The sequence below is a fragment of the Emys orbicularis genome, chromosome 14 (genome assembly GCF_028017835.1).
Source record: "Emys orbicularis isolate rEmyOrb1 chromosome 14, rEmyOrb1.hap1, whole genome shotgun sequence".
NCBI lineage: Eukaryota > Metazoa > Chordata > Testudines > Emydidae > Emys > Emys orbicularis.
The window spans coordinates 5,809,974-5,834,051 of NC_088696.1; the positions used below are offsets into that span (position 1 = coordinate 5,809,974).

General features: G+C 42.7%; 1 protein-coding gene across 2 annotated transcripts in view; it reads right to left on the bottom strand.

Moving 5' to 3' along the window:
- The window catches only part of BANP (BTG3 associated nuclear protein), a 261,210-nt gene that overhangs the window by 216,820 nt on the left and 20,312 nt on the right, over positions 1-24,078 (bottom strand). For both annotated transcript variants that reach the window (XM_065416358.1, XM_065416359.1), the window contains exons 2-4: positions 13,893-14,045; positions 10,401-10,495; positions 5,715-5,914 (exon numbers count right to left, since the gene is read on the bottom strand). In XM_065416358.1, the coding sequence (XP_065272430.1) occupies positions 5,715-5,914; positions 10,401-10,495; positions 13,893-13,962 (365 nt within the window). In that variant the 5' untranslated portion in view covers positions 13,963-14,045. The remainder of the gene's footprint in view (positions 1-5,714; positions 5,915-10,400; positions 10,496-13,892; positions 14,046-24,078) is intronic.

Sequence of the window (24,078 nt, forward strand, 5' to 3'; positions counted from 1 at the left end):
TATTCATGGATGTCACTCGAGATCTTTTGACAATGGTGAGCAGTGCATTTAGCCTTGCAGTCCATGTTCTGTACAGAAAAATATAAAACTACAATGTTGATTTTTAATCAGTGGTTGGCATAATTAACCAATTAACTAGCCATTTCAACAGCTTTTACCTGTTTAACCAACTTTTAACCAAGTTGAGAAACTGGGTAACACCAGTATGCCAACAACAAAAAAATGCTGTATCTAGGTTGAATTTTTCCAGGGAAAATGTTTTAAAAGACAAACAAACATGAGTTTCATTGCCCTATCAGGTCCATATATTTAGTTAGTAAATCTATGAACCACCTCTCTTCTGTCTGAACATGTTCCAAGTTTGTAAATTTCTGTTTGAGGTTGCATTTAAGTGATATCAAATGTTGCACTACAGCGAACTGAAGGAACTACCTTAAATTCTCCAACAATCTTATGGGAGCTATTGAAAGTTTTGGTTGCATGTTACCTCAAAAATAAGGGATTGCTGATGGCCATACTACCAAAAAATGATGAAGGCAGAGACACAGAGCCAGTCAGATTCTGGACAGATTGAATGAGAGGCTGAATGACATCAGACAAGACAAGACTCAGAACACCAAAACAATACACATTATCCTACTAATAAGATATTTATTACATTACTGTACTACTGTTCTTGGCTATTTTAAGGCTCTAATCAGTTAAACACAATTCTGTATACAGCCTGAGAACATCTTTCTATTCCACTAATTTTTTTGGGGGGGAAAAGGGGGATTAATCCATATTAACAGTAATATTATGGAACCATCATAGTCCTGGCTTCATAGATAAGGTTGAAAACCACATATTTTTAAACAACAGTCACTAAGCATTAACAAATTATTTTCTAAGTCTCTTTTATTAAGTTTTAATTATTGCAAGCCTTATTTGTGTTTATTTACTGTCTTTAAGTCCCTTTTAAAAATCTACCAACAGCTTATGGAAAACTCAATAACATTCTGCTTAGAAAGAATTCCTCTTGTGTCTCAGATTTTCTGTGACTTCTTTATCTGTTCCTTTCTACTAAGAGTTCTGAAGATTAATCTTTTTGGTTTCTCAAGACTCCACCTGTTCATGCAGCTTGTTTGCTACCCAAGATTATAATCTTTTAGAGTAACATCAAATCCATCTCCACTGCAGTTAGTTGGTGTGTCATAGAGTTTCATGACATCAGGTGGGAGTTAAGAGGAGCAGAACAACTGTGGGAACAAGACTTCAGCTTTTATGCACTGTATTTAGTGAAAACACCAGAAGCACGTGAAATCGTCATTTTTCAATATTTTATAGTTTTCCCAAGAGGTGTCAGCAAGTCTTCAAGAAAAACAAAACAAAAAAATAAAACCAAGGAAGAGTGTTGGAAAAGTTCTACCCTGATATATCAATTCTCCTATGTTTAATAAAGATCGAAATCAGATTCAGATTCTGAATGCAACAAATTTCTGCTCTGAAAGCTAATAATGTAGCGAGGTCCGTGATTTATTGCAAATCTCCTTGAAACTTCTGCTTTATTTCCCTAATGAGAATTTTAAAAACTTGGAAACTACACATTGGCATTTAAAAAAAAAGGAGGAAAGCATGAGTTATCCCAATAAATCAGCATGTTAAGTTTACAGTGGGAAAACAATAGAAAGTTGAGCTTCAAGCTGCCAATTTTTACATAAGTGAGACTCCTGGCTCTATAAAACATCAGTTGCATAGCGAGATTATATTATATCACTCAATCTTATAAACAAGCCTTGTGTAATTTTATTCTGACCTCTGCAGCAGAAGCAGGTAGTATGACATTCCAAATCATAATCTAGGATGGCCTGAATGCTTAGCTATGAACTCTGCTGCTTCACTACAGTTGTCAGAACCCACCACAAGGTAACGCAGGAAAAAAAATAGCTCGTATCCAAGTCACCCTTGTTCTCATTACAAGATGGCCTAGACACACTTGAAACCGACATACCTTAAGGGACAAATTTATATAACAAGTATTAAAAAATAGCAAAATATCACAGAGCAATAAAATTGATGTGTGAATTTATAATTTATACACTCTACTATGTACAATATTGTAACAAATGAACCTTGATTATGGTAAATCTGTATCACATTAATACAAGCAGCTAATCACTAAATAAAATACACAAAAAACATTCAAAGTTGCTTGGAGGGAAAGAGGAGATATCACAACCTTAAAGAATTTACTGGGGAAAAATGGAAAGTCTGCGTTGCTGACACACAACTAAGATACTGTTGTGAAGTGTAACACCATCTGGTTGACATGGCTCTGCTATCTGTACACAATGGTTTTATTACAATGGAAGAACTGGTATTAGTGTAATGGCAGGAGGAGGAGAAAGGGGTTGAAGGATCTCATTCAAGTGTAGAATCTGTAAATCTGTGTCTGAAATACCAACTGAAGTTGGCAGTTCTCCACCGCTATCTGTGTTTTAAGGAGCGGGAGAACATAAAGAGAGAGTCCTACGACAGAACAGTCAATGCAGGTTTTTAATTAGAAATAATCAACAAGTGGAACTAGTTTCTATGAGATGAGAGATAGGGAATTTAGTGATACATCCTATCACAGTGAAACTGAGCCAGCTATTAACAAAGCTGGGCTGGCTCAGAACCAGGTGTAGATCCTTTCCACGTGAATAAGTCTCTGGTATTTCGCTGACAGCTCTTCACCTACTCTCCAGAAGCTTTGTTAAAGCAGAAATGAACTGTAAGTTAAATACATGTGTCCTTTGAGTATATACTCCTATTGTTCTTTTCGTTCTATAGCGCAGAAATTGAACTGAACTTCAGGGAAAGTCAATGTTTTCTTGACAACAAAGCTGAAGATATTCCTAACAATTTATTACTTGCTGTCAAAAATTTAAAACTTTTTTAAGTTGATGTACTATACCTGTCACTCATATTTCATTAAAATAATTAATGGAGGGAATGCTGCTGTTTGTTGGGAATCATGCTAAAAATCTTTTTAATTAAAATCAAAGGACAAAAGTAATTCTACAAAATAGAAAAACCAAACTGAATGCTTTAAACACACACAGACACAGCTATAGCAAGTATCTCTTCCCCCTACCTTGTCCCATGAGTAGCGAAGAAGCTATTAGCTTTTAGTTAGCCACACACTAGCTGGAAATCATTGGATCGGGAATCCATTTTCTCTGGTATTTAATAACAAATGCACAAAGTATTTAAGATCATTTAGTTCACAATTATAATTCTGAAAAGTATATGTGAAGCACGGTGGCGGGAGCCTCATCGCCTAAAATGTTTTCAGACTACCAGAAAAACGGTCACAAAAATCTGAAATCCTAAAGTGAGAGATTAACTGCTAAGCTTCATAGGAATGCCTACAGCAGGCATGCATGGCCTTGAGAGAGAGAACGCAGCCTCAGGTTGAACACTAAATCCATTAGAGAATTAAAACAGTATAATTAGAAAAACCTACTGATGAAGGATAATGCTCACTGGATAGGTTCCTGACCAGGTCACATACTTGTGAATAAATCTTTTAAATGTATGCTTTGTGTATAAAGCCCATTATAAGGGGACGTTTTTAAATTATATACAGGACCCTAAATTCCTTTCTAAAAATCTGTATTTAACAAAAACAAATATATACAAATAATTTGAATAATAAGAAAGGAAGTCCCTGTAACAATAGATAATGATAAAGAGTAGGTGAAGGGATACTTGGAATGTTTTAACATACAACATTTCAGCACCTGCCATACAAGTCCACAGTCTGATCATTCCAGTTTAGTTATTAAGGGAATTACCTATTGCTGACAATTATTTCTTAAGATCATAGACAATTATGAGGTACCTGTTTCAAAGAAAGAATAATCCTGACAATTATGGATCCCCCATGTTTTTAAAAGGGTGCCTAAAGTTAGATTCCAAACTTCATATTTAGGTACCGAAATAAGTAGCCTGTTTTCAAAAGTACTGGGCACTCAACTGCTCTCAAAAAGTCATTTGAGTTATGTGTGACCAGCACACTATCTAGTAGTAGATTAAAGTTGAAGTAGAAGCCTAGACAAATTCAAACTAGAAATAAAGATGCATTTGAACCACTGAAACAGTTTACCAAGGAACATCCATCATCTGAAGTTTTTAAATCAAGACTGGATGTCTTTCTAAAATATATACTCTACTTCCACCACAAGTTATTGGGCTCAATGCAGGAATTACTGGGCAAAATTATATGGCTTGTGTTATGCAGTAAGTAAGAATGATCACATGATCATAATGGTTCCTTCTGACTGTAAAATATCTGAATCTATGGGTTTTTTTAAGGTATCAGTATCAGGTCCAGTCTGGTTTAGCATCTTCATTAATGAACTGAGAGAGGGTGTAAACAGCATGTTAATGAACTGCCATTACTAAATTGAGGCTAGCTGCAAACACCCCTCAGGACAGAAATGCAAAAATATAAGTGTGTATCTTGGGGGAAATACAATCTGAAAGACATATTTACTTATAAAGTAGTAATGCTTAAGGGGAACCCAACATGACAGTGGCCAGCAAATTACACAGATATTTGCAGTTCAACATGGCAGTAAAAGAAGGACAAGGTTGTTGTTTTTTAACGTGTACATTCAGGGGCCTCACAGAATGAAGCAAGGAGGTAATAGCTTTTTTATAAAAGGCTTTAGTGCACCTAGAATATTGTGTTTATTTCTGAGTACCACAGGTCAGAAAAATATTCAGAAACTAATCAGAGTTCAGAGAAGAGTAATGAAAGAGATCAGAGGCTGGAAAAATTGATTTATGAAAGCAAAGTTAAATATGTGTATCTTGGCTACAAATTGACCAAGGAGGATATGGACTATGAAAAACACTCTATAAATATTACAAAGATGTAAACAAGGACGGAGATTAATTATTTAGGTCAAATTATTTATGGAAGCATATCTAGGAAAACTGAATGAAATTATGAATGGGGAAAAATTAGGCTCATCATTACACAAAACCCTTTGACAGTCAAATCTATTAGACTGGACGAATCCTCAAAGTGAAGGGGTGGACTACCAATGCTTCAGACATTTAAAACCATACTGGACAATATACAAGTAAATGTACTGTAGGTCAAGTCTGCAGTTGCAGTGAAATGGATCAGATTATTTAATAGGTATTTTCCATCTCTAACATCTATGATTCTATCTGAGAAATAAACACTAGATATTATTCTACTGAGAACTTTTAGGGAACAGGCACATGTAACTAAGCAATTCTGTTTAATTTGTAGTAGATCAAAGTAAAATGAGAAGTGATTAGAATGATATGGCCTAAGCAATCAATAAACACATTAACTAGAAATGTTAATATAAAATAAAGAAAAGAAAAACTTAAAAAACACATCTAATATTTGATGCGACTTTTCCAAAGGAAGGATGAATCAGTCTGGTTTAAATCAAAATGAAATGTGGAAATAGTTCCAAGCCGTTCATGGACCAATGTGATATGTTTAGTCTCAGTCTAAATAGAAGTAACGTCATGAACTGGCATAGCAATTGCCTTCAAGATGAATTAATTCTACATTCTAACCAAAATACCAAGCTCCTGACAGGTAAACATAAAGCTGCAGAGCTTGGTACTGTCAGAGAGATGGATTTGGGATAGTATTGAAAAAGTACATTGGTATATTGATGACTGGCCTGTTCTTTTCTTACCATCGCACTTTATTGCATGTCTGTGTAGCACCAAGGGGAGAACCCGCCACCATGGGGACTTGGATAGGGCTATGCTGTTTGTTCATGACGAGGTCCAATTTCTCTTCCAATGATTTGCAGGTAGCCTCTAGTGCCAGCAGCTTTGCCTCAATACTATCCAATCGTAGGCATATTGTCTGGTTAATGGAAAACAGGAACGACTGAGGAGGAGAGAAGGTAAAAAGAGCCATTTTAGAAACTTACAAATTTATCTTCAGGAACTTACATATAGCAAGAGCCACCTAAATATGATTGGCAAACAATTCAAGGGACACTATCAACCTTTCTAGTCACAAAATTTGACCATCCTTAAAACTGATGAAATCCAGCAGCATTATTACTATTCACAGACTTCCTGTAATTCTTCATGTAGAAGCCAACAGCATCCAAACTGAACATCTTATTAATGTGATTTCACCTGCCACACCAAAGTTTAAGATGACAAACCAAAACATCTCACTCTCTCATGAATAAAAAAGAAAAGATTATAAACATGCTTCAGCACACTAATGGATAAGTCTGATAAGATCTCCCCAAAAAGATAAAGTTAGCTGCTTACAAATGTGTAGAATGATCATATCAATACTTTAAAACAAATAACATAACCTCAAAGGCAACAAGTGTCACTGAATTTCATTCCATATCGAACAGCTAACTTGGACATACGCAAAGAAAGAAATAAGATCTGTTTTCCTAAGCAAATATATCCATTTTTGAAAGGCATATTCTGCAAGATTTTTCTGGAGGAAATTACGCAATTAAACAGTGATAAATAGGGCTGTCAAGCAATTAAAAAAATTAATCGCAATTAAATGCACGATAAAAAAATTAAGCACAATTAATCCCACTATTACACAATAATAGAATACCATTTATTTAAATATTTTTGGACGTTTTCCACATTTTCAAATATATTGATTTCAATTTCAACACAGAATACAAAGTGTACAGTGCTCACTTTATATTTATTTTTTATTATAAATATTTGCACTGTAAAAAAAAGAAATAGTGTTTTTCAATTCACTTAACACAAGTACTGCAGTGCAATCTATATATCATGAAAGTTGAGCTTACAAATGTAGAATTATGCACAAAATAATAACTGCATTCAAAAATAAAACAATATCAAATTTTAGAGCCTACAAGTCCACTCAGTCCTAGGTCTTGTTCAGCCAATCGCTCAGACAAACAAGTTTATTTACATGTGCAGAAGATAATGCTGCCCACCTCTTGTTTACAATGTCACCTGAAAGTGAGAACAGGCATTTGCATGGCACTGTTGTAGCCAGCGTTGCAACGCACAGTTGCCAACTTTCACGCGGTAAATAAGCCCCCCGACATTCACAACAAGCCAAAAATCAAGTAAATCCCATTTCAAAACAAGACCTAAACAAGCGAATCCCTAAGAACCCCAACACTCTATGTGACTAGAGACCTCCCGGGCGTGCAGTCTGGGACTGTGGTGGGCCTGCTGTGCACCCCTGGCTCTCTCCCCGCTCTACCCCTGCTTGCCCCTACTTGCCGGGAACCGATCAAAAAAAAAAGAAGCAACAAGCTACAACAAGCAACAAGCCAAAAACTAACCAACAGGCAACTCACAAGCCAATTAAGCCAAAAACAAGCCCAATTTCTGCGTTTTTTTCGTGGGTTTGGCATGTCTGGTTGCTAGATATTTACGTGCCAGATTCATATGTCCCTTCATGCTTCAACCACCATTCCAGAGGATATGCATCCATGCTGATGATGGGTTCTGCTCAATAACAATCCAAAGCAGTGCAGACCAATGCATGTTCATTTTCATCATCTAAGTCAGATGCCACCAGCAGAAGGCTGATTTTCTTTTTTGGTGATTTGGGTTCTGTAGTTTCTGGAGCGGAGTGTTGCTCTTTCAACACTTCTGAAAGTATGCTCCACACCTTGTCCCTCAGATTTTGGAAGGCACTTCGGATTCTTAAACTTTGGGTCGAGTGCTGTAGCTATCTTTAGAAATCTCACATTAGTACCGTCTTTGAATTTTGTCAGATCTGCAGTGAAAGTGTTCTTAAAACGAACAACATGCTGGGTCATCATCCGAGACAGCTATAACATGAAATATATGGCAGAAAGCGTATAAAACACAGAGCAGGAGACATACAATTCTTTCCCAAGGAGTTCAGTCACAAATTTAATTAACGCATTTTTTTTTAACGTGCGTCATCACCATGGAAGCATGTCCTCTGGAACGGTAGCTGAAGCATGAAGGGGCATACGAATGTTTAGATATCTGGCACGTAAATATTTTGCAATGCCAGCTACAAAAGTGCCATGCAAATGCCTGTTCTCACTTTCAGGTGACATTGTAAAAAGAAGCAGGCAGCAGTATCTCCCGTAAATGTAAACAAACTTGTTTGTCTTAGCGATTGGCTGAACAAGAAGTAGGACTGAGTGGACTTGTACGCTCTAAAGTTTTACATTGTTTTGTTTTTGAGTGCAGTTACATAACAAAAAAATCTACGTTTGTAAATTGCACTTTCACAATAAAGAGATTGCACTACAGTTGTACCTTGTATGAGGTGAATTGAAAAATACTATTTCTTTTATCATTTTTACAGTGCAAATATTTGTAATAAAAATAATATAAAATGAGCACTGTACACTTTGTATTCTGTATTGTAATTGAAATCAATATATTTGAAAATGTAGAAAAACATCCAAAATATTTAATAAATTTCAATTAGTATTCTATTATTTAACAGTGTGATTAAAACTGCGATTAATCGTGATTAATTTTTTTAATTGCAATTAATTTTTTTGAGTTAATCACATGAGTTAACTGCGATTAACTGACAGCCCTAGTGATAATACATATGCCTTGAATTGACTTTAAGAAACAGCCAGTATGCCACCTAGTGGCCTCCATCTAAAATTAAATTTACACAGCTAGCCTAGCTTACAGTAAAATGAGCAGTCTAGAACTGTTTGATAATGCTGCTGGCCAGCTTGCACTCTTAATTTGGGAAGACTTGTCTGATCTTCACAGCTTCTAGGGCAATTTTAAGAAGGTAAAACTATATACGCCAATCTGTGTAGCAGCAGAATATTATCTACATGTTTATTGGTGCTCAAGACTGAAACATTATCAATACACACTACCAATAAGAAACATATGTGGGAGAGGTGGGGAAGGTCTGTGAGCACAGGGAAATCAAGTCAAATGTGGCTGGACTGATTCAAAGAAAACTAATTTTAAAAGAATTATTAAAAGGTAACTGAGCTGATTTGGCTCTGGAAGATAACGAGGTACTTAGCAATCCTCCAGGTTTTAAGCCATATGGGTGTTTGTGCTAACTACCAATAAAACACACCGGATCTCACCAATTTCTTCCAAGAGAAAACTGTCAAAATCTGATGAGACTTTCCCACTCCCCACAGCTTGCCTTTCCTTCCCCTCCTACAGTTCTGTCCTTTTCTCCTGTCAGGGAGGCAGAAGGTTCTCATCTGCTCCCCTCTTCTAATCCCAGTAACCTCATCCCATCCCATCTCCTGATCTTCTTCATGCCTACTCTCATCCCCTCCTTTATTCTTCTCATTCACCTCTCACTCGCTTCTGGCTCTTTCCCCATACAAACAAGCATTATTGAGTCTCTCCCATCTTAAAAACTCCCATCCATGACCCAGCTTGCCTTTCCCATTACTACCCCACTTTCTTTCTCCCTTTCAATTCTAAGATCACTGAATGTGCTGTTTACAATCACTGTCTGAAGTTCCACTCCAGTTCCATCTTAGACCCTCTCCAATCTGGCTTCCATTCTTTGCATGCCATTGAAACTTTTCTCGCCAAAGTCTTTAATGACATATTTCTAGTTAAAGCTCAAAATCAGTATTTCATCTTTATCTCCTTGACCTGCCATAGCTGCTTTCAACACTGTGAACCATGCACATATTCTTGAAATCTTGTCCTCACTCGGCTTCTGTGACTTCCACTCATGGTTCTCTTCCTACCTCTAATCACTTCTTCACTGTGTCCTTAGGAGGGTCTTCCTCATCCCCCTCTACAGCTTTCCATGGGGGATCCACAGAACTCCATATTTGTCCCCTTCTCTTCTCCCTCTGCACCTCATCTCTGGGTGATCTCATCCACACAAAACAAATTCAACTAACGTTTCTATGCTGACGACTCACAGATCTACCTCTCTACTCCAGACCTGTCTCCTTCTGTCCAAACTAGAATCTAGGCCTCTCTCTCTCACATCTCTTTAGGGATATCTAGCAATCAGCTCAAGCTCAACATAGCTAAAATAGAGTTCTTCTCCCCCACCCCGCAAGCCCTCCCTGCTACCTCCTTTCTCCATCACTACGGACATCACCACCTAGATTGTAAGCCCTTGAGGAACCTTTTATTTTCCTGGTTTTTTTCTGCCTAGTACACTGAGGTCCTGATCCATAACTCATAGCACTATATTGTATAAATAATGATAAACAATTAAAATAATAATAATAATTCTAAAACATTTGCAGAAAGGGTAACCACCCGCCCCCCCATTCACATTTAAATATACTATTAATATTTTATTATCCATCCTCTGCTTTTAACGTACTTTTTCCCCCAAAGAAAAGCAATTGCATGTATCTGATCTTCTGAACAACAGAAAAGTATATTATCACAACCTTAATAGAGGGATCCTGGCAGTTAATTTCTATCCGTTGGCGTTTCAGAGCAGGCTCTACATCTTCATCTGTCACCTCATGATTCTCCAATACAACTGCAAGCAAAAGTAAGCATTGTCACACTACAATTCTGGGGGCAAAATAACTTATGAAGACACTGAAGTGACTAACTGAAAGAATCCAGCAACACAGAGAAAAACAGCTCTAGCCTGACTTAGCTTTACGCAGAGCAGTTATTTGCTTATTTATTTTAAAATGTAACAACAATGGGTAAGCACTCTACTTACCACTTCATAAGAAAAGCACCTTTTGAACACTGAATATTTCAATTATTTGATCCATTATATGCGCTCATATTTCTCTCTGAAACAATGTCAGTCCTAAAATACATCACCTGGACTAATGAAAATATCCAGCACTGTACATATATGGTATGTCCATGTACAACTTAAGTATGATGTGTTGCATATTAGCTTCTTAAATATCTCATGTACATTATCTAGAAAAAATAAGGGTGATCTTATCTCCAGGGGGAGAAACTACTGCGATACTGGTAATACGCTTACTTTTGAATGAGGAAAATCATCTTAATATTATGAGAAATTATTAAATAATTCTAATGGCGTATTCATAAAGAGCACCACTGAAATGCTGAGTGCAGCATGTCATGATATATCTTGATTTTAGTGAGGCTTTTGACAGTCCCACATGACAACCTCATAAGCAAATGTGTTCTAGATGAAATTGGTTGAAAGACCGAACTCAAAGACTAGTTATCAATGGTTCGCTGTCAAATTGGGGAGACATATCTAGTGGCGTCCCACAAGATCTGTCCTGGGGTCCAGTAATATTCAATATTTTCATTAATGACTTGGATAATGGAGTGCAGCATATGTTTATAAAAGTTGCAGATGATACCAAGATGGGAGAGATTGCAAGCACTTTGGCGGACAGGATTAGAATTCAAAATTACCTTGACAAATTGGAGAATTGATCTGAATTCAACAAGATGAAATTAAATAAAAACAAGTGCAAAGTACTACACTTGGGAAGCTAAAAATCAAATGCACAACTACAAAATGGGGAATAACTGGCTAGGTGGTAGTACTGCTGAGATGGATCTGGGGGTTATAGTGTATCACAAATTGAATATGAGTCCACAGTGTGATGCAGCTGCAAAAAAGGCCAATATCATTCTGGGATACATTAACATGAGTCTCATATGTAAGACACTGGAGGTAACTGTCCTCCTCTACTCAGCAAATGTGAAATCTTAGCTGGAGTACTGTGTCCACTTCTGGGTGCCACAATTTAAGAAAGATGGGGATATATTGGAGAGAGCCCAGAAAAGAGCAACAAAAATGACAAAATGTTTAGAAAATCTGAACTATGTGGAAAGATTAAAAATACTGGGCATATTTAGTTTTGAGAAAAGAAGGTTGAGAGGGGACCGGATAACAGTGTTCGAATGTGGTACGATCTGTTTTAAAGAGGATGGTGATCAACTGTTTTCCATGTCCACTGAAGACAGAACAAGAAAGTGTTGGGCTTAATCTGCATCAAGAGAGATTTAAATTAGATACTTGGAAAAACTTCCTAAGTATAAATTCTGGAGTAAGGTTCTACGGGAGGTTGTGGAATCCACATCACTGGAGGTTTTTAAGAACAGGATAGACAAACACCTGTCAGTGATTGTCTATGTATACCTGGCCCTGCCTTAGCACAGGGTCCTTTCCAGCCCTATGATTCCTATGGGATTTATGTCTGTTTTTTGAGAAATATATTTTTTAATATTCAGCCTTCTTAAGATCTACACTCAGCTGTGAATATCCTCATATTGTTGATGTAAAGCCATGTTTACTCAAAAAAATTCAAAAATGTTCCAGATCTTTTTCATGGATATAGCATTTTACAGCAAATGAACTCTAATAATATAAATTAAGATAATCACTAGTATATAAGTTACATTTGTATACTACACACCTCTCACCTTTTATTTAAACTTCATCAGAAAAAGTATTGATATACCAATATAACATTTTTGTGACCTCTCTTATTCTAGATCAGGGGTCAGCAACGTTTGACACGCGGCTCGCCAGGGTAAGCACCCTAGCGGGCCGGGCCAGTTTATTTACCTGCTGACGTGGCAGGTTCGGCCGATCGCGGCCCCCACTGGCCGCGGTTCGCCGTCCCGGGCCAATGGGGGTGGTGGGAAGCCGCGGCCAGCACATCCCTCACCCGCACCATTTCCCGCCGCCCCCATTGGCCCGGGATGGCGAACCGCGGGGCCAGTGGGGGCCGCGATCGGCCGAACCTGCCGCGTCAGCAGGTAAATAAACTGGCCCGGCCCGCTAGGGTGCTTACCCTGGCAAGCCGCGTGCCAAACGTTGCCGACCCCTGTTCTAGATTTTCTGTATTTACATTTGTTGTTTAAAGGTACCTATCAAAGCATCTAGGCACTTGGATATTAACGTCTATTCATGAAGATGCATTTGGCATTAATAAATCTTGCAGAAACCTAAGTTAAATAAATAACATAGCTCCCCACAAACAAATAATATGTCCTAAATATATAGACTGGACAAAAACAAAAACAAAAATGTAACAAAGAGGCTTACAATGTCTTCGGTGTTTCATTGCTTCCTCATATCCTCTAATACTGCATTCCAAAGCTAGTCCCCAGTCTTGCTATGGGAACTATATGGGTAGACCACTGCACACACGCAGAACCCAAACAGCTTCACTGGAGTTCTTCATTAGTGCAGAGGTTCACCCATATGGTTCTGAGTGCAGGAATGGGGCCTTGTTAACATCAGTGTCTTCCCAAATTATGGGCACAATCCTACAAACACTCCTGCCCACGTTTACTCATACACATAGACCCACTACCTCCAATGGGGCCATATATGGATTGAGGCCAATAACTAGCATCCTACACTGATATTTTCCTTTAATGAACAAACTCTCAAGAACAATGAATGTCACAATAATGCTTTTGGAGGTGATTTCAGTCTACTACCACTTTGGTACAATACAAAGAATTTCAATCACGTAAAGGAGGAAATAGTAAATACCAAGTACAAAACTATGGTTCATAACTTGTTGGGTAGCAATTCTCATTTGGAGGAAAGCCTGAGAAAGATGCTCAGCAAGAAGAAAAACTTACTGTAGGCAATGTTTAACCCTAGATTTTTTTGCACAAAAGTACTTCTGTACAAAGAACAGGGAGAGGATATAGCCCTCTATTTTTAAAGATGTTAAATGCAAAATGTTAACAATAAAAACTGTTGTAGTAAGAAAATTCAGGCCATGTTGATAAAGTTACTGGAATGCAATGTTAACAAACTCATTTTTAAAGGCAGAATTAAATTCTCTAGGAAACTTTTGTGCCATTTTGAATTTGTAAAAGGAGTCCAATAGTGATTTTTATTCCCTGTTTAGAAGGTAACATTTCACTGCTCTTCCTTGTGTCAGTGCTACCCCCTACTGTACCTGGATGATCTGGGTTCAAGTCTTCCACTGCAATCTGAACCACATCTGCCAAATCCTGTTCTGACATCATTCAGAATCAGGCAACAATATTCGCTCAAATACCACGGAAGGCCCCAAACTCACACTCTAAGAGGTCTGCCACTTCGTACAACCCTGAAAGACAGCAGCAAAAAAGAATGTTAACACACACAAGTAAATTAATACTTTACTCATGTTCTTTAAAAGGAGCTGTGACTCAAAGGATTGATAGTGAGAATCAGAGCCTTTCACCTTTAGCTCATTGGTTCAAATCCAGATTGGTTTGGTTATGGCCACCTAATGAACGTTCAGTGATCCTTGTGAAACAGATAGGGTAAATATTGGCCCAGTTCCTAGCGGGCACGTGTCCATATCCCAGAAACTACTATGCCAGCTGCCATTAATTGCCACTTTGTTTGGTAGCATCTCCAAAGAAGACCAAGACTGAAATACGCCTATCATTTCTGAGTTGGTCCTACCTGGACCTGTGAGGAAAGCTTGCACTATCCCAATGTATGTGCTGTACCTCTTCTGTTAATAAAGACAGTCCCTTGACTCCCCAGTTTGGCACTTCAATGCCATTCACCAGCACTAAATACACAGTAAAGTGTTTGTGTTTTATTTTAAATATAATTTTTGTTTAAAATTTAATTTTTAAAAATAGCAACAATACTTACACATACATATACAGAAATAAATAAATCATAAGACACTTTGGCCTCTTTACTAAGGGAACAACATTCCTAAATTGCAGGGTTCTTTTCATTTACAGGCTTTTTTAAAACAGGTAAATTATTTAATATTTATACTGCAATAGCATCCAAAGACCCAAATCAGCATTGCACCCCCATTCTGCAATGCACAATACAAACATATATGGAGACATTGTCCCTGCAAATGTGACATTCCTGTGGGATCTGTAAAAATCTCGGTTAACATACACTGAGATTAGGGACTTCTCTGCTGCTAATTAAAACTAAATTTGAAGCAAAGTTCAATTTTTACTCTCTTGACTCCAACCTCTGCCTGGAGTTTCTACAGCTCAGCTCTGATGAAGCTTAATTCTATTTCCAAAGCATGGTCCTGATTCTAGAGCCAAACATTTCTCAGCCCTGCTCCTGCAGAATTCTCTGTCAAAGGTCTTTAGTAACCATATTAAGGAAAATCTTCAGCCTCTAAAGTTGAATTAAAATCATAGGAACAGTTCACATCTGTGTTTCCCCACAGTTACAGAAGGATGGACAATGCGTGCCAGGAGACCAGTCTTTTTTAATACCTGGCGCAAAGAATACTAGAAGGATAATTTGAGGTTTACCAATGGAAATGGTAATTTATCCCTTAACCTTGACACTGAATCCAATCCAACTATGCATAAACATTTTCCTCTTTCCTTCTTCCACTTGAACACATGAAAGCAATTAAACCAGGCAGGTGGAGTGCAATTTAAAAAAAAAAAATACAGTGTTACCAAAGACTTCTGAGATTGGCCTCAGCAGCAGCTGCTCATTAGAAAAGCCTGTATCTTTTGAATGAGGACACCACAGAATATTAGAGTTGTTTACTCAAAATGATGTTACTGCCAATATTGACTCATTTGAAATTCTGATCACTATGAAAACTGTTGGGATCGTATAGACTATGGCAAGGTGCCCAAGAAAACTGGCAATAGGTTAGTACATGTGGTTGCCATTTTGGCAAGTTAAATTTGCCATTTCTCAGAAGTCCTGGGAACCAGCCAGTCTTAACATAAGAAAACAGCTGTGCTAGAATTACTGTTTCATAATGTCACTAACTGCGTACTGTTCAGAACTCTGCCCTTAATCTGAAGGGATGCATCTTTCAATCCACACATTAGAAAAGGGACAAATTATGTCAAATCTTGATTTTTAAAAAAATCGTATTTACAACGCTACATAACAGTGATATTTCATATGGTTCATTTTAGCCTTGCGCAGCAGTGCTGTTCTAGTTATGAATACATCAGCATATTATAAATCACTTTCAAGGGATCTGTAACTCACTTGTTTAAATTCAATCTAGGCCGATATACAATGCACACCTTTTCCCCTTCCAAAATCCATTTGTTATAACAAAATTAGTTCAAGTTAGTTAAGCCCTCCCTTAGTGCAAGTGAAAAACAATTTCCCGTTTCTGACCTCCTTTCTCCACTCCCAGCCTCTTGTGTCATGTTCTGGTGAAATACTGGTATACGTTTAAAAAAAAAAAAAAAAATTCCAGGCACAAAGGCCCCACTTTATCCTAGCTTGGACAAATGTCTTTTAGCAGTTAATGAATATAAAGGATTAAAACGGCCAAGATATGGTAATTTATAAAATGGCACACATATATGGTAATGTTTCTTTATAACATTATAAATTTTCACCTTTTTAAACATATTTTCAATAAATCAGACATTGCGCATAGGCAACTGGCCAAGGTCATGATGAAGCATAGTATTTTACAAACAAGAATCTGCCATTTCTACATTCTCACCGGGCATAGCACAACGTAAGTCTGCTGCCCCCAGACTCAGAAAGAACCTCTATCACAGGGATCGGGCAACCTTTGGCATGCGGCCCGTCAGGGAAATCCGGTCAGCATGTCCCTTGGCCCGCGCTGCTTCCCGCAGCCCCCATTGGCCTGGAACGGCAAACCGCGGCCAGTGGGGGCCGCGATTGGCTGAACCTGTGGATGCTGCAGGTAAACAAACCGTCCCAGCCCGCCAGCGGCTTTCCCTGACGGGCCATGGGCCAAAGGTTGCCGATCCCTGCTCTATCAAAACATTAGGGGGAAATGTATTTATTTGTATACACACACACACACACAACACATGGATTATGGAGGCATTGGTAATTTAGTAGAAGTTGCACAGAAATTTGAAATTAAAGCTGGAGTAAAATGCCTTTCGTTTCACATTCAACAATTAAATTCAGGGTAGAGTTTTCAGAAGAGTTCAACATTGGTCTAACTTTGCTCTCACTGAAGTAAATGGTAAAACCCCTATTAACTTCAAAAGGAGAAGAATTAGGCCTGCACTAAGCACTTTTGGAAATCCTACCTTTAGTCTACAAATTTTGCAAAATAAGTCTTCAGTTCACAACAGAATTTTCCTTGTACACAATTTTTCTTGTAAAGTATTTATTAACTTTTCCAGAAAAAACATTTTAAAATGCTCCTATTTTTAAATTTTACTGTTTTCCCAACACTTCTTTGGATTCCTCTAGTTGAGAAATCAGTCCTCACAAACTCCAAATGTCATACACATTCTGTCAATATCCTAATCTAAAGCCATTTCTGAAATGTTAAAAATTAAATACATAAAAAGAGAAGTTATTCCTCTTATTGAGAACAAGTTTAGAGCTACACAAAGAATAGTGGACAGGTGGTCAAGGTCAGACTAGCTGATTCAATGGTCCCTTCTGGCCTTAAAAATCTATGAACTACGCAGATGCATGAGCTACCTATTTCCCATCACCAGCTGTGCTCCCTATATACATCTGGTGAGCCAAGGAGACAGGGTGGGCAGCAGAGAATAAAGGGCTATACAGAGTGGCGAAAGATACCTAGGGTGGCATGAGGGGATAAGTGGGGCTTTGGAGAGACAAGATGGTTTAGCAGAAATGTGCTAAACAACAGTTACGAGAAGGTGAGTAACCGTTTCTTCTTCTTCGAGTGATTGTTCATGTCCATTCCAAGCAGGTGACTCACAAGCCCAAGTCTAGGTGGTGGGGTCGGATGTCACTGCAGACTGGAGGACTGCACGGCCAAATGCAGCATCCTCCCTAGCCTGGTGCGTAATGGCGTAGTGAGCCGTAAAGGTGTGGATTGAGGACCAGGTGGCCGTTCTACAAATTTCCTGTGTTGGGATGTGGGCCAGGAACGCAGCTGAAGAGGCCTGCGCTCTTGTGGAGTGGGCCGTGATAGGCGGGGCTGGTATATTGGCCCGACTGTAGCACTCCTGGATACAGGTTCTGATCCAAGCCGAGATCCTCTGTGACGTGACCGGGAGCCCCTTCCTAATGTCAGCCACAGCGACGAAAAGTTGGGTCGACTTCCTGAAGGGTCTCGTCCTTTCTATATAAAACGCGAGAGCCCTGCGAACATCCAGAGAATGCAGCCTGCGCTCCTTAGCCGAGGAGTGTGGTTTGGGATAAAACACAGGGAGAAAAATGTCTTGACCCATGTGAAACGGGGAAACCACCTTAGGTAGGAATGCAGGATGCGGCCTGAGTTGGACCTTGTCCTTGTGGAAGACGGTGTATGGAGGCTCGGATGTCAGAGCTCTGAGTTCCGATACCCTCCGTGCCGATGTGATAGCCACCAAGAACGCGACCTTATATGAGAGGTATAACAGCGAGCATGAAGCCAGCGGCTCGAATGGGGCCCCCGTGAGGACAGACAGGACCAAATTGAGGTCCCAAGCAGGGACAGGTTGACGGATATGTGGGAACAATCTGTCAAGACCCTTAAGGAACCGTCCAACAAGTGGGTTTGCAAACACTGAGGTCCCCCCCACTCCAGGGTGGAATGCGGAGATTGCAGCAAGGTGGACTCGAATCGATGAGAGAGTTAGTCCCAGGTGTCTCAGATGTAGCAAATAGTCCAAGATGAGAGGGATCGGGGCGAGCAAGGGGCCCTGACCGTGCTGTGTAACCCAGAGGGAGAAGCACTTCCACTTGGCCAAATACGTAGACCTTGTCCACGGCTTCCTGCTGCCCAACAGGACCTGTCTGACCTGATGGGAGCATTGTAACTCCAGTGGGTTTAGCCATGGAGCATCCAAGCTGTGAGGTGGAGCAACTCCAGGTTCGGGTGAAGGAGGCGACCGCGATCCTGCGTGACCAAGTCCGGTAGTAGGGGCAACCTGAGCGGAACCCTCGTAGACATGTGTAGGAGAGACGCGTACCAATGCTGGCGTGGCCACGCAGGAGCTATGAGGATGAGTCAAGCATGATCTCTGCGGGCCTTGAGGATCACCTTGTGAATCAAGGGAATCGGGGGGAAGGCGTAAAGAAGCCCGTCTGCCCAAGAGAGGAGAAACGCATCTGATAGGGATCCCTGACTGCGTCCCATGAGGGAGCAGAATTGAGGACACTTCCTGTTCTCGTTGGAAGCAAACAAGTCCACCCGGGGATGACCCCAGAGTCGGAAAATTGAGAGAACTACATCCCAGCGGATAGACCACTCGTGACCCTGGAACGAGCGGCTGAGAGTGTCCGCGAGCGCGTTGTGCGTGCCGGGGAGGTAGGATGCTATCAGGTGAATTACGTTCTGTACGCAAAAGTCCCATAATGCTTGGGCCTCCTGGCAAAGGGGAGAGGAGCGAGCACCACCCTGTTTGTTGATATAAAACATCGTTGGAGTATTGTCTGTGAGGACAGAAACGCACTTGCCCGCGAGCTGGGACTTGAATGCCATGCATGCGAGGCGTACCGCTCACAATTCCCTGACATTGATGTGCGATGAAAGATCCTCCCTCGACCAAAGACCTTGGGTCCAGAGGTGGCCCAGATGTGCACCCTATCCCTGATCCGACGCGTCCGTTACCAGGGTCAGGGAGGGCTCTGGTTCGAGGAAAGGGACCCTCGCGCAGACCACCCGTGGGTCGAGCCACCAATGGAGGGAGTCCAACACCGGACGAGGTAACGTCACCACTGAGTCTAGGGAGTCCCTGACTGGCCGATAAACCCCTGCCAACCAAGATTGGAGAGGGCGCAGTCTGAGCCTGGCGTGTCTGACGACATAGGTACATGCTGCCATGTGCCCTAGTAATTTGAGGCAGCTTCTTACTGTGGTGGTAGGGTAACTTTGGAGGCCGAGAATGATGTTGGACAAAGTTCGGAATCTGGCCTCTGGGAGATATGCTCTGGCTTGTGTTGAGTCCAGAAGTGCTCCTATGAATTCGATTCTTTGTGTTGGAGAAAGAGTGGACTTGGCCTCGTTGAGGAAGAGGCCGAGGGAGCTGAAGGTGTGCCTGATGAAGACCACCTGAGCCTCCACGAGTGCCTTGGTCCTGCCCTTGATGAGCCAATCGTCCAGGTAAGGGAATACCTGGATCCCTTGCCTGCGGAGGAAGGCTGCCACGACTGCCATGCACTTCGAGAAGACCCTTGAGGCTGCTGATAGACCGAAGGGTAGGACCGTGAACTGTAGACGAACGTTGCCGACGAGAAACCTGAGGTAACGCCTGTGGCGAGGGATTATCGCGATATGGAAGTATGCATCCTTTAAGTCGAGGGCGGCATACCAGTCTCCTGGATCCAGGGAAGGAATGATGGAGGACAGGGAGACCATGCGGAACTTGAGCTTCTTGACAAACTTGTTGAGACGCCGCAAGTCCAGAATAGGTCTGAGGCCCCCTTTCACTTTCGGTATTAGGAAATATCAAGAATAGAAGCCCTTGCCCCGTAGTTCTCGAGGCACCTCCTCCACTGCCCCTGCTGTAAGGAGGGACTGAACTTCTTGAAGGAGAAGTTGCTTGTGAGAGGGGTCCCTGAAGAGGGGAGGGGGGCTGGTGGGGCAGGAGGGAGGAAAACTGGATAGAATATCCCTCCTCTACCGTGCGAAGCACCCAAGCGTCTGACATGATCCGGGCCCACGCACGATAGAAGGGGGACAGACGTGATGAAAAGGTAAGGTTGGGAGGATCCAGAGATCTGTCCGGTAGGCCGTCCTCGACCGAACCCTCAAAATGGTGGTCTAGGCCCCTGCGGAGGCCTTGGTTGGGTAGAAGACTGTCCGAAGGGCTGCTGTTGTTGCCTCCTCCTGCCAGTCCGCGGTCTTCTGCGCACGGCATCACCTCGATTTTGAGGTTGATATGGACGCGGGGCCTGTGGCGGCCTAAACTGCCTACGCTGAGTAACAGGGGTGTGTAGGCCTAAAGAACGGAGGGTGGTCCGCGAGTACTTTAGGCTATGGAACCGTTTGTCCGTCTTTTCTGAGAAAAGCGTGGGCCCTTCGAAAGGTAAGTCCTGTATAGTTTATTGGACTTCATGAGGAAGGCCGGAAACTTGAAGCCAGGCTCCGTGCCTCATGACGAGACCAGTAGCCAACGTGCGCGAGGCCGAATCGGCTGCGTCCAAGGCTGCCTGAAGGGAAGCTCGAGTAATTAATCTGCCCTCCTCGACAAGGGCCGAGAACTCGGTTCGTGAATCCTGCGGGAGGAGGTCCATAAACCTAGACAAAGCCGAGCACGTGTTGTGTCCATACTGGCTCACTATGGCCTGCTGATTGGCAATACGCAACTGTAGGCCCCCCGTTGAATAGACCTTACGTCCGAAGAGGTCCAACTTTTTAGCCTCTCTATTTTTAGGAGTGGATCCCTGAAAACCTTGTCGCTCCCTCTGGTTGGCCGCATCCACCACCAGGGAGTCCGGTGGGGGGTGCGTGTAAAGATGTTCATAGCCCTTGGTTGGGACAAAATACCGCCTCTCAGTCTTTTTGGCTGTAGGGGCCAATGAGGCTGGAGTTTGCCACAAGGTGCGGGTTGTGTCCGCAATGGTTTTTATGAGGGGTAGGGCCACCCTACATGGGCCTGACGGGGCCAGGATATCAATTACAGGATCGGTGTCCACCTCGATCTGTTCCGTCTGTATCGAGAGGCTCTGGGCCGCTCGAGTAAGGAGCTGTTGGAGGAGTCTAGTATCCTCTAAAGCCGGAGCAGCAGAAGTTCCCACTACTGCCTCATCCGGAGATGAAGAGGAAGATGTTCCATGTAGCTGCCCTTCATCTAGCACGTCTCCCTCTGTAAGGGCCTGCGGCACACGGTTCTCTGGCTGCGCGGCCGGTGCGGGCTCAAGATGCGGCACCGCGGCCGGTACCGGGGTCGCCACCGAACGCCGAGGAGTGCTGGGCGGTGCCTGCGCTGAAGGAAGCAAAGCCCCTGTCGGTGCCGTTGTTTGATCTGGGGGTGCCGTAATGCCTTGTGGCACACTCCTGTCAGACGGCGGTGGCGGTGGCATTAGCGGCGGTGCCCCAGACGCTGAGGAGACGGAAGCGGTTCGTGAGCGGGGCCCGTACGCCTGACCCACCGACTGATGGTAGGCCCATGGCGTCCAGAACGGCCACTGTGGAGGTGGTTGCCACTCCTGCTGCTGATGCCACTGTGGCGGGTATGGTTGGGCACTCCTACGCGAGGACGATCTGCTCCTCGATCTGTTAGAACGGTAGGAGTCCGCCTCCGAGTCAGAAGTCTCTGAATAGGAGGACATCGGAGGAGTGGTACCCCCAGTCGCCGGCTGGGGTGCTCGCGCCGGTGCCGCTACCGTGGCGCCGCGTGGAGAGTGCGGTGAGCGCATCGCCGGTTTACCCTTAGAGTGATACTGGGGCCCGGCGGCAGCCGGAGGTTGTCTGCACCGGTGCGGCGACGCCGGCACCGGAAGGTTCAAGAGGTCTGAGGCGGCCTCGAACGCCTCAGGCGTCGATGGGAGGCGGACCTCCTCCATAATGTCCGGGGATCTATGCCGTTCCGGACTCGACCTTGCCCTCTCCGGGGCGGGAGTCAACGGGATGGCCGGATGGGTCTGCGGCGCGGGTTGCCCCGTAACAATCGTGGACTGCGCCCGACCTTTAGAGTCCCTGTGGGGAGATTGTTCGGCCTGTTCTTTTTAGCCGGCACCGGCGAAGGAGAGCGGCGTCTTGTCGAAGACGATTTCTTATGCGCCGACTCTCTGCGGTGCCGGGGTCTTGGGGCCTTGGCCTCACGACCTATCTCCGGTGCCGGGGCACTGCGCACCGAGGATGAAGTGCTGGGTGCCAGCTCTGAAGGTCCGGGATCCGATTGCGGCCGCAGTGCCGCCTCCATTAGGAGGACTTTAAGTCTCTGCTCTCTATCCTTGAGAGTCCTGGGGCGAAAAGCCCTGCAAATAGGACACCTGTCCCTTTGATGGGTCTCCCCGAGGCACCGCAAGCACGAAGAGTGCGGATCACTTTTCGGCATAAACTTCCCGCAGTCCCGACAGAGTTTGAACCCTGGGGACCCGGGCATGCCCCAGCGGGGCGATGAAAAGTTGGGGAAAACCCCCCCAACTGACACCTAACTATCTAACACTAACACTAACTACTAACTAATAAACTATGTACAAGAACTATAGAACACTGCCACAATTGCTAAAGAGCAAGAGAAGTTCCAGCTAGCCGTCACCGGCGGTAAGAAGGAACTGGGGCGGTGGGGGGTCGGCTGGCCCCTATATACAGCGCCATAAAGGCGCCACTTCAGGGGGCGCCGGAGCCAACCCTACGGACGCTGCTATGGGAAAAATCTTCCGGCTGGCGTGCACGCGGTGCGCACACACCTGCTTGGAATGGACATGAACAATCACTCGAAGAAGAACCTTATGTTTCCAAGCCCTTATACTTTTTTTATTTGAATCTTTATCTCAAGCTCTGTTAAATAAACTTCAATTTGGTTTTCATTGCCTTTTGCTCAGAAGAGTGTAGAACTGAGGTGAAACCGATGAACTAAGGTACACTGTTTCCACCAAGTAAGCAGATCGGTGTGCACAAGAGAGGGGACTGGCACTCGAGTGTAACAAAGTGGGATGTGTAAATTGCTAACCTGAGGGAAAGAGCCCAGAGCAGAGCAGCCAAAAGCCACTAGCTGGAGAGAGTTTCCCCTAGTGGGAGTTTCCCCTGCTATAAGGGGTTCCAGAGAGGATGGAGCTCGGCTGTTCTCAGTGGTGGCAGATGACAGAACAAGGAGCAATGGTCTCAAGTTGCAGTGGGGGAGGTCTAGGTTGGATATTAGGAAACACTATTTCACTAGAAGGGTGGTAAAGTACTGGAATGGGTTACCTAGGGAGGTGGTGGAATCTCCATCCTTAGAGGTTTTTAAGGTCCGGATTGACAAAAGCCCTGACTGGGATGATTTAGTTGGTGTTAGTCCTGCTTTGAGCAGGGGATTGGACTAGATGACTTCCTGAGGTCTCTTCCAACCCTAATCTTCTATGATTCTATGATTTACCCCCGATACTTCAGGCAACCCCAAAAAAGCATCGCAGACAGGAGCTCCACTTGCCACTGTTTCTTTCCGCCAGTTCTGCTCCCCTGTTTCTTGCCCCTATCCTCCTCACAGATGTCCCAAATTTTCCCATACCTTCTATCACAGCCCAACATCCCCACGTTTCCTCCATGGCTTCCCTCAACACCCACATTCTAGCTCCATTTCCCC